This window comes from Oryzias latipes, chromosome 12 (genome assembly GCF_053564925.1).
Source record: "Oryzias latipes strain Hd-rR chromosome 12, Olatipes_Hd-rR_3.1".
Taxonomy (NCBI): Eukaryota; Metazoa; Chordata; class Actinopteri; order Beloniformes; family Adrianichthyidae; genus Oryzias; species Oryzias latipes.
In genome coordinates, this window is record NC_136248.1 from 27879684 (window position 1) to 27890493 (window position 10810).

At 38.2% G+C, this 10810-nt stretch overlaps 1 protein-coding gene across 1 annotated transcript; it reads right to left on the reverse strand.

Annotated features, from left to right (window-relative positions):
• Positions 1 to 747: 747 nt before the first annotated feature.
• On the reverse strand, positions 748 to 9998 carry c9 (complement component 9). Its single transcript, XM_004074512.4, has 11 exons — positions 9705 to 9998; positions 9531 to 9621; positions 8679 to 8829; positions 8456 to 8597; positions 6237 to 6375; positions 5933 to 6154; positions 5592 to 5832; positions 5387 to 5515; positions 3665 to 3840; positions 1221 to 1455; positions 748 to 1144 (listed from the first exon to the last, which is right to left on the reverse strand). The coding sequence occupies exons 1-11, from the start codon at positions 9779 to 9781 to the stop codon at positions 987 to 989; spliced, it is 1761 nt and encodes a 586-aa protein (XP_004074560.1). The 5' UTR covers positions 9782 to 9998; the 3' UTR covers positions 748 to 986.
• Between the last annotated feature and the right edge of the window lie 812 nt (positions 9999 to 10810).

Below are 10810 nucleotides of genomic sequence, written 5' to 3' on the forward strand. Positions count from 1 at the left end.
CACTGCTGTTTATTCTTTGTGCCACTCTGCCTTAATTACTGAGTGTTCTAGTCAGCCCTGAGCTTCTGCTTTCCTGACCCTGTTCTGTCTCTGTCTCTGTCTCTGTTCGCTTGCTGCCTGCCCTGAATCTTGCCTGGACCCTGACTTCTCCCCTCATTCCTTTGATGCTCCCTTACCTGTTGTTGACCACCGTCTGCCTGACCCCTATTTAGCTTTGTGGTCTTTTAACTGAGCTAATAAACCTGCTGCATTTGAATCCAGCCGTCTGCCTGTTTTGTAACACAAATATGATCTTCTGTCCAGCAATGATATGTAGGATTCGCATCTCTTCCGAGATGGTTGAAAAATTGACATTTTTTTAAACTGTAAATGTCAATCCAGTAAATGTAACTCAGTTTTTACTTTCTTAGTTTAAAAATATTTCTATTGCGGAATAAATTTCTTTGCATTTTCATTTTCTCACTTTTTATGGAAAAGTGTGATATACTTTATGTTTGCAAAAGCTAAACAACCAGTCTTCAAAAAAGAGACTATTTAAAGTAAAAAATTATTTTTAGTTCATGGATTCTTGTGCAGACATGAAAGAGTTTTCACAGTCTGCTAAAAGAATAAAAAAGATTCTCTTGTTTTGATTAAGAACACCACCTTAATCTCTGCATGACCTAGTGCTGCTTTTCTCTTGTTCTTCACTCATCTGGTTCTCATTTGCGCTGCGCAACAATCACGTATGTGTCATAAAAAGTGAGATTCAGATCAAAACTGTGGCTTTATTTTACCCAAGAATGTGAACAAATTTCAGAGATTATAATAGAAATCATAATTACTGCAATGCTACTGCTTATCCTTTTACTTAAAACATATCAGATGACCTATTAATCGGGATTAATGTTTATTTTTAAGTTTCATAAACAATGTTTTGCTTGTCCTTCATCTGCACTTGTTTGCTCTTATGACCAAAATCTCAAAGGACATCTTTCAGAATTCGCTTAGCAGTATTCGTCACTGTTGGTGTCTCCTGTACACGACGCTCCAGGGACTCCATCTGTTTTGCAGAACCGAGTTCTGCTGCGTTTTCCTCCACTGCAGCTGGACCAGGTTGACCAGCAGGACCAGTTACCCAGTTGATCCACCGTAGGTCTTGTTGCTAATATAAAATTAAAAAGTTAACACATACCAAAATAAATTGGTACATAGATATACTTGGATAATGCATGTCCTACCCGGGCCTTTATTTTTGTCTGGTTTGAAGTTCTGGCAGGCCGAGCCCTCAAAAACATCGGGGCAGATGCAAATGCACTTTCCCTCTAGCAGAGCAAGAGTGCCTCCATTTTGACAGGGCTTGCATTTGCACACGTTGTATTCAGCCATGTAGTCCTGTGTGGCCCGTTTCAGGTTTTCGATCCTGGCATTTGAATCTGGCATATTCGGTGGAACCAGCATATAAATGGGTTCCGGCTGAAAATAAAAACGGGGATGTGAGTTATCTCACACTGGAACGTGGAAGCAACGTGGTTTATTGACTTCATGACAGCACAATATCTTTTTTTTTTTTTCATTTGTTTGCTAAGTTGTACATTTAATGCAAATGTAACAGACTCTGAACTGGTTAAAACTAAAGCTTAAGCTGGGCTACTCTCACTTTTTTAATGTTGCAAGGTGTTTCGTTCTATTATCTCTAAATAAAAAAAAGAAGTGTGCCATTAAGTATTGCTTCAGCTTCTTAGCCCTTTTACAGCAGAGCTTTGGCTTCAGTGTTTACATTCTTTTGACTACCGTAGCTGTTTACCCATTTAACAAAAAACAGAAAGAATCAGGAGAGGAAGAAAGAAGAAGCAGCCTTGTCCTGATGTGCACCTCTACAGGTGTAGAGACAACATACTTTGTGGGTTTAATTCTAATTTCTAAGCGTTTGTGAAAGGATTATATAGAGTAGTTGTTTAGGCAAAGCAGTGGCGCCGACCACTACTGCTGCATCTTAAGCACAACCACAAGAAGAGACAAAAAATAATAAAAGTTAGGGGAGAAATCTGCGGGTAAAAATCTTGTTAACCCTTGTGCTATCTTAGATGACCCCACCCTTACATTGACGTGTTCTCCCTACCATGACAAAGGTGGATAAAGGTGGAAAGTGTTCATGTAATCCATGGACACCAGTGAGGTTCACAAATCATTGAAGAAAAAGGTTCAGAGCATTGTCTAGTGGGTCTAGATGACCCAACTCCCAATGTTAAAGTGCCTAGGATAGCACAAGGGTTATAGACCTAATATATGGTGGCTATGAAGTTCAAATTATATTAGCAAATCACTCAACACAAAAACATTTCAAAGATCACAACGTAAATTAAAAAGGCAAAATTCATATAAAAAAACACAGCATTACAATTTTGAAAGCAAAATAAATTCCAGAAACCAAAACCTAAGAAACGAAAAAACAAAAACAAAAAAAGTACCCAGAAAAGGTAGGTACTGAGGGGCATCACTGATTGGATGATGACATCCAGCATCACTTCTTGTCAAATGACTTTCAGTTGAAATGATGGACCAACATCAGATCCAATCAGTGATGTTCTTGTATCTACCTCTTCTGGTTTCTTATTGAATTACAATTTTAAAAATTTCATTTTGATTTCTGAAAATTACTTGTGCTTTCCCAAATGCTTTTTTTCATTTTTACAGAAATCGAAAAAGATAGTCACTATAGGACATCGCTGATAGGTCGATGACGTTTGTCCATCATTTAAACTGAAAGTTATTTGACATGAAGCAATACTGGATGTCATTATCCAATAAGTGATGACCTATGGTACCTACCTTTTTACGGTTTCTTATTGTATTACAATTTTCAACATTTCATTTTGTCACCAATATAAAACGACCAATCTAAAATTCCAAAGCTCCACCCTCTTCCAAAACTTCAGACTTTAACAGCAGGTGGTACCAGAGGCCATATTGACAAACTATTCCCAAAACCTATTACAATACATAGACATGGACAGATTTTTGAACAGATGGGTAATATACAGTACTGTGGCCAAATCCTCATTATAATCCCATATCAAGTGTTTATGGGGGAGAGGGAGGGGTTAAGGGTGGCTTGGGTTTTTATTTGAATACTTGTATATGTTTATGTTCTGCGCACTGCATGAAAAGTTTGATTTACTGTACACAGAGAACAAAAAAAAAAACAAAGAAAAATCGAATTGTTTCAGACTGTTTAGTGTGAATATCACCTTTTTTGTTTAAAATTGTCATAACTGTTTTGTTAAATTTTGGCCTATGAGACTCATGTCTATTATCATTTCCATTTGTATAGTGATTACACTGCAGCAGGTTGGGCTATACATAACCACTCTTCTAAATGTTCTGTGGGTGGCACTGGTATGGAGCCAGTAAAGAATCTTCTTTCTCTTTTGGCCTGTCCCATCAGCTGCATGGTTAACTTGGTAATGTTTTACGCTGGATGCCCTTCCTGACACAACCCTTTCAATTAATCTGGGCTTGGGACTGGCACACAGAGGTGGAGAAGGGAATAGGGAGCAGCCTGGATTCGAGCCCTGGTACCACGGACGGAAGGTGCTGCAAACCAGCACGAGCTAAACCGGCTCCTGGAGCCAGTAAAGAATGATTGTGTTTTATCTTTACGTTTCCAGCGTCTCCATCGTACCTCGCTGCTCAGCAGTGCAGGGGCATCTGCGATGGACCGAGCCCAGAACTGATATGTTCCGATGTCCATTATCCCCTCTTTGTTTAGCTTGCCTCTCATGGCAACAGCACTTTCCATATTTCCTCCTCTGACAGATGTCACAACCTTATCCACCACTGCTTTTCCATCAGTGTCAGCTGTAAAACAAAAATGCGAGAAGCCCATTAATTTAACTCATTTACATGTTTACAATATTCTCATTGGAAAATTAAAAAATAACTCAACCCCTTGAAAACATTGAGAGTGATTAAAACATGTGGTCCCAGCAGCAAAACATTACGTTTCATGAACCTGGCAAGTGCGATGGATCTACAATTGGCGGGACTAGCAAGATCATGAGTTTAAACAAGGGTAATGGGTCTTATTTTGAAAATCCAGCAGCTCTCCTGACTTCATGTTGAAATTTTCATTTTTTTTATCAGAGACTAATGTAATTCAGTTGCAGTACTGAAGCAAATGAGCTTTAAAATCTGCAGCACTCACTGACTTGAGTGAGTCTTTGGCAACCATTTGTTAAGACTAACCACTACCTTCTGTTACTACATTCAAAGTTCCACTCTGATCATCTTTTGATCTATTTTCAAAGCGTTCCTTGTGGTTTTTTATTTATGATTAAATAATTTTAAGCCGAAATTTAGAAATACTGTCATTTTCTAGAACATTGTTTCTGCAGGAGTTCATTAGAAATTCCTGTCTGAGTTGTGGAAAGGGCTGTTGATGCAAAGTAACCCTGACTCCCTCCTCCTCCCCACTGCTGAGAGCTCTCTGTTTACACTGTCTCCTGCTGGCATGCAGCCCCTCACACCCCCAACCCAACGTTAGCGGTACAACAAAAAGGTAGAGCAATATTGGAGTTACAGTTTTGTGCCAGATCCCAGCTAAGACTGGGAAAACCAACATTTGGATGCATCAGAATGGAGCGGAGCAGGGAGTTTAGGGTGTTTTCTATGTAACTAAAATTGTCTTTTTTCGTCTCCTCCTGATTCATGTCCTGCTGCAAGCTGAACAGAGGGGATGATGGACATCGGAACATGTCAGTTCTTGGCTCGGTCCACCGCAGATTCCCCTTGCACTGCTGAACAGCGAGATACGAAGGAGACGCTGGGAACTCAAAGATAAAACACCTCCTGCATGTAGGTTTTAATGCACATTCAAACTATCAGGTTTGATTCGCACCAAGGTTCGATGGCAAAATGTGAAAGCTCATCTGAAGCGTGGTGCGGCTTACTTGAGAACTACGGGTGTCTATTTAATTGAGGGTATAAAACTGAACTATTTTTTTACTTGTGCATTTCATGGCGGGGGGCAAAAAACAGTCCACAGTGCAAAAGAAGAATCACAACAATCGGGAATTGTCTGAGAGGTTAAAGACAGCCGTGAGAAGATACAGGTATTTAATACAACATAGTGTTTGGCGATTCGCAGGACTAAACACTTTTTTGTGGTTTTATTTTTTTTATTTTGGTCAGATGATACCGCCCCCAAGTGAGCTAGATTTTGGGCAGCGGACATTTTTTTCTTTTTAAATTTACCAGATGAAGCTGCGAAAAATATTAAAATTCTCTACTACTTCAATCAAGTCCACTCAATCGTCTATTTTCACTCTAGTCTGTGTGTAAAGTCTAAGTAAATGATGACAATACAGATAAAAACGAGAATTATGACTGATTATATCAGGCTAACCTTGTGTTATTTCCTTGGGGTTGTCGCATCCCTCAGGTTTTACGTGACCTGAAACATCGACCCCTGGGACCCCAAAATCTGCTGTAATGCCTGCTTTGATGCACTGTTGAAGGGTTCGCTCTGTAATTTCTGCAAGAAACATACAAAAAATATAAGTTTTCGGGTAACATATACCCACAAAGAGATCCGTTTCTGGTGCACATACGTTTTGTCTTGATGGTATCCTGGTTTAGAACATAGACTAAGTCGTATTCACCACCTGACTTTCCATTTTTCGTGTAGTGGGTTCCATAGTCCTCCAGGAAGGCAAAGTAAATACCCTTTTCATACTCAACAGGCAAAGACTGGACATGTTTCAGGAATTCATCTGCGAGTTGGAGCTCACGGGAGCGCATCCTGTAGGTGCTCATCTGCACTCTGCCTTTTACTCTCATAAAGCTCTTGTTCTGAGAATATGATGGAAGAATGGAATATTTAATTGTTCTTGGTTTTGCTGTTAAAGGTGAAATCTCAGGGAACTTTCTATAAGTGTTGGATGGTACCTACCTTTATGGTGGTGTATTCCGTGACCTCCTTCAGCATGTTTTGCCTTGAAAATCCAAGGTCTGCTCCAATAGTTCCAGACAGATTGGACATAGATGGTTCAGATGGGCTAAGTTTTACGTTGAACCCTGCATCAAGTTTAAACGTCTTATCCTGTATCATGGTCTTCAGAAGGCTGTGCGTGTTCTCGTAGATTTCTCTGGAGACGGTCTCCTCCACCAGAGTCTGGAGGAGCAGAAGGAATTCAGTAGCACGTCAGAATCCTTCATCTGTCCAGTTTGACCTTCTGAAATGAGTAAAATCCTACCTCATAATTGAGGACACCGACGTTCCAAGGAAGCCTGTCATAATTCCCTTTGTTTGGATTTCTGACACGGTCACACCTCCCATTAAAGTAGTCATTGTTGAAGGGGTTCATTCGAGGATTAGCACCCAAAATGTTGATCCTGGTGTATAAAGGTAGAAGTGACTGATTCAAAAGTTAAACAACGAACATTCAGAGCACTTGCAGCATCGCTCCATTGTGACTTCAAACGTTAAATGCCAAGCAGTAACACTTTTTTCAAACAAAACAGTTGTCAGTAAATAAGATTGTGGCTCTACAAGACTGTGGAAACCAGTGAAAGGATCTGGGCTGAGTTTACGGTTTATCTACCAAGATGTAACTCGGTAGAGTTTTGACGATAATGAATGACAAACCCAGAGAGCTGTTGCATGGTGCTCTTATTTTGGTAATCGCCACTCTTCTCCCTTTAAATCAGGCTGATCATTCTCAACTGCCAGGTTCAGTATTTAACCTTTGGTGAGCCACATATTTACCCGCTCAGTCAGTATTTCTAGTGACTTATTCCAAGGTTTTTGATCTCGCTCAAAGCCTGTTCCACCTCATATTGTTGAATTTCCCTTCTGGTTTCAGACTCTGTACTTTGCATGTTGGATTGCCCAATGAGTTATATGTTTATGTTCTCTGTGGAAGAGGACTGGGTACTGAATAGACCTCCACAGCCAATGAGTTGTATAGATAGGCTAGTCGCTGCACTTCAACATGGAAAGTTGAATGCCATATTGGAAAGGGCAATACATGTATGCCAGCTCACTGCTGTGCAGCAATAATAGCGCAAACAGAGCTGGAAAACAAGGATGTGACTTTTCATTATTAGACAGCTAATAAAAGAGAACTTGTAGAAAACTTTTTAGGAAAATCTGAGTGAGTTTACTCTGAACGGTAAACATTGAGGCTGAACTTGATGATGGTAATGTTAACACGTTTACCAAGCCTGTTCAACGTCAATGGTATCATTAGACTTCTAGAAACTATTTCCACGTTTTCTGGCAGGACCCGCATATTGTTTTGTTTTTGGTGGAGGACCTTATTATTTGTATGTGTGTTCACCCTCAGATCAGTTGAGCATGAGGAATATAAACTAACCAGTTCTCTCTCAGTAGCAGCGAGTAAAGAAGGAAGAGACATACTAATTAAAATTGTGCTGCTTCGAAACTAGTATTTGATTCTGCATTTGTCATCACTTTTCTTGTGCATTTGACGAAATAAGTATTAAGGTGGGAAAACTTGAAGTGCCCGTTTGAAGCCTGATGGAAAATAATAGCAATTGTAATGATGATTTTGTTTTTTTGGGGTTACAAAATTATTTTCAATTACAAGATATGATTTTTGTGGACGCGTACAGTATGCACCACATCAATAATGCCAACCTTGGACTCTCTCTTCAGTCTCATCTGGTGCATTCAGAGTCAAATGTTTGGTCAACATCAGACCAAACCCCCTTTTCTTTTTGTTTAGGAAGGTAGGTAGGTACTGTGCATTTTGGAAAAAGTTAATCAAACAGATTAAATAAATCCGAAGAAGTGCTAATGTGGGAGGGAAAACAATGTAGGGTCAAATTCGAATCAGCTTAAAGTAAACGAAAAAACAGAAAAAAATGTAATGACTGTTTTAGACTCGAAAGTATGCATTGTAAACTTGAAGGTATTATTGAAAATGAATGAATAAATAAATAAATAAATGTATAAATTAAAAAAATCCATTTTTCTTTTAAGTTTACACAATTCCTTTTTCTAATTTACAATTTTATTTTTCACATTTTCAATAATTCCTTCAAGTTTACAATGTGTACCTTAGAGTGAAAAATATTTTTTTAATATTCCCTTTTTTTTTCTAATTTACAATCTGATTTTCCTTAACTTTAAGCTGATCAAAATTTTACCCCATAAAAATGTCTTATGAGTGAAGGTGCAGACAGGAGATCAATGTGTTTTTCAATATATGGTAGTCGGAGGACTTGCAGAACTCATAAGCTTTCCTTTTCAGTCCTCGTTTTAAAATTCAGAGCCAATTTGTGGCAATACTGCCCCCACAAGAGCAGATCATGCAACTGTGTGACACTTTCAGGAGCGTGACAGTGAACAGAAGGGTGAGCATTTTTTTTTTTTTTTAAATATGAATGGGTCTTTTGAAAATGAGTTGGTTAGGCTGCATTTGTGTGAAAATGTTTCAGCTGCTCTTACCCATATCCTGCTGTCCTGCCTTGTTCATTGTTAATGAGAACTGTTTGACCACAGGGTTTCCGCACAGGGTCGCAGTCTTCATCTGATCCATCCTCACAGTCATAGTCCCCATTGCACATTAACCTTTTCTTGATACATTTTCCTTTAAAAAAAATACATGATGCTTAAAACCTTGAACATAAAAGCTGCAGAATGTTGCAGATGGGATGTGAGGCTGCAGTACTTGATTCACACTCGAACTCAATGTCTGAGCAAGGGATGGCAGTCGGGTTCACGCACGCCTCAGATGTTGTGCAAGCCGTACTTTCACCTATTGATCCCTGGCAAGCATCACCCCTAAACTGGCCAAACACTTCTATGGCCCGAGAACGCCTCTGAGGGGATCAAAAAACAAACACGATGCTGTGCAATCTCCCCCCAAAATGATATGCATTCAAGAAAATAAAGATGCAGCTTTTTATAAACAGGATTCAAGCCGTAGAGAGAGAAGCCGAAAACCAGAAAGAAGACATTTAGGTGTGATAAACTAGACAAAGTGATGTTCAAATCAGGTAAAACCTGTCATTATTTGACATTAAAATAAAAAATATAGCATAAAATTATGATATTTACTTATTTTAAAAGTTACAGTTTTTGAGTTTTGTGTTTATTTATTTTTAATTTATTTCAGTTTATTTAATCTGACTGTGCTTTGAATGCCGTCTCGTTAGAAGTCGGACTCTGAATAGAAAGGATAATTTCCTAAAAATGTGTTTTAAGTCTTTTAAGAAGATGAACCAGCCCACAGAGGAGCTTTATTTGCTAACAATTAATGAAAAAAACTGAGGCTGAGGTTAAACAAGAATATATAGAAAAAAAAGCTAAATTAACCATTTATAATTACAGCACGTAACCAAAAAAGTAGAAAAAGAATCAAACTGTTGGTTTGAAAGTGAATATTTACATTGCATCACTTTGTAGCTATGTCAAAAATCTTTTCATAAAGCTAAAAGAAAGGGTCTCAAACAGTAATAATATCAACTGGGAAATTAGATTTTGTTGCCTTGGGTTGTGGAAGCAGACTTCATAGACGTACTCTGATCTTTGTGCAGGGATCACAAGTCGTCCACTCTGACCAGCGGCTCCAGACACAGTTAATAGGTGGTGGGTCAGGAATCTCTACAGCCCTGCGAGAAGCACATTTTACGTTCTGAGATGATAAAACAGAAGAAGAAAAAAAGGATTTTTGCTGCTGGTGGCACAAACGTACGCTCCTCCTCTAAAGAATCCCAGAAGTAGACATAGACTGCAGAAGCCCAGCTGAAGCGCGACCTCGATTCTCATCATGAATCTTTGAAGGGACAAACAGAGTCCTGCTCTATGTAGTCTGTTCACATAGCTTTTGGTTAATGATTGTCCACCTACATTGCTAACAATCAATCATTTAGATTTCAGATTCAGGATTATTGATTAGAAGTCTGGAAAAACTGAATAGTAATATTGTTTTTTTTATATTGACAGAATAGGTTACGATTTAATTTTCTAATTTATGTCTTACTGTGTCATTGGTGGAAACAAACAAATATAGGAAGACTGAAGAATAGAATTCAATTGAGTGTATTTAAAGTTAATAATTCAAAATCTTTTTTTATTTGCAGCAAACCTAAAGAAACAAATACTGCAAAAACAAGCTTAAACTAAACATTTGAACAACTTTTTTTTTTTTAAATATTTTTTTCTTCTTTCCCTCTCTCAAAAGGTCTAACCAAGCCACAGTTGAAAATAAGAATACTGCTCTTAATCTGTCTTACCTGGACAAATAAAGGTTAAATTAAAAACAAAAAAAACAGTCATTTCTAAGTTGCATAGACGCTCTCTAATCTGAGCATTTGTAAATGCTTGCTTTTCCAAGATTGGGCAACCATACTGTGCTAGGGAAAGGACAGCAAATATTTAAACAGATTATTCTTTGATACTTGGTCATTTTAAACAGATTATTCTTTGATACTTGGTCATTTTAGATATCTGTTTTTTTTTACTTGTTATATCATGAATGATTTTAATTTTAATTTTATTTGTTTTGGGTGTATAGTGGCAAATTGACCTTGAGTCTAAGATAATAAACATTCTTCTTTTCCTCCACTGTAACACATTGGAATTTACTAGATTTTGTTTTCAAAATAAAAGAAAAAAATATATACTACTGTGATTCAACTTTTCATGCATTTTCATGTCTGCATTCAAAACATACTGTAAAAGGTTAGACCAGGGGTCTGCAGGTCAGCTCTAATCAAGACCACATATAGGGGCATGGGCAAGGCAAGTGCTGTGATTGCTCCCCCCAACTGTAATGCCTCGCAAAAATCCAAAATTAAC

Coding starts and splice junctions, on each gene's coding strand:
- c9 (XM_004074512.4), bottom strand. CDS start 9,781: ATGATGAGAATCGAGGTCGCGCTTCAGCTGGGCTTCTGCAGTCTATGT. Junction 8,598..8,678: donor TGAGTTCGAGTGTGAATCAA/GTACTGCAGCCT, acceptor TTTTTTTTAAAG/GAAAATGTATCAAGAAAAGG. Junction 5,833..5,932: donor CGGAATACACCACCATAAAG/GTAGGTACCATC, acceptor TCATATTCTCAG/AACAAGAGCTTTATGAGAGT.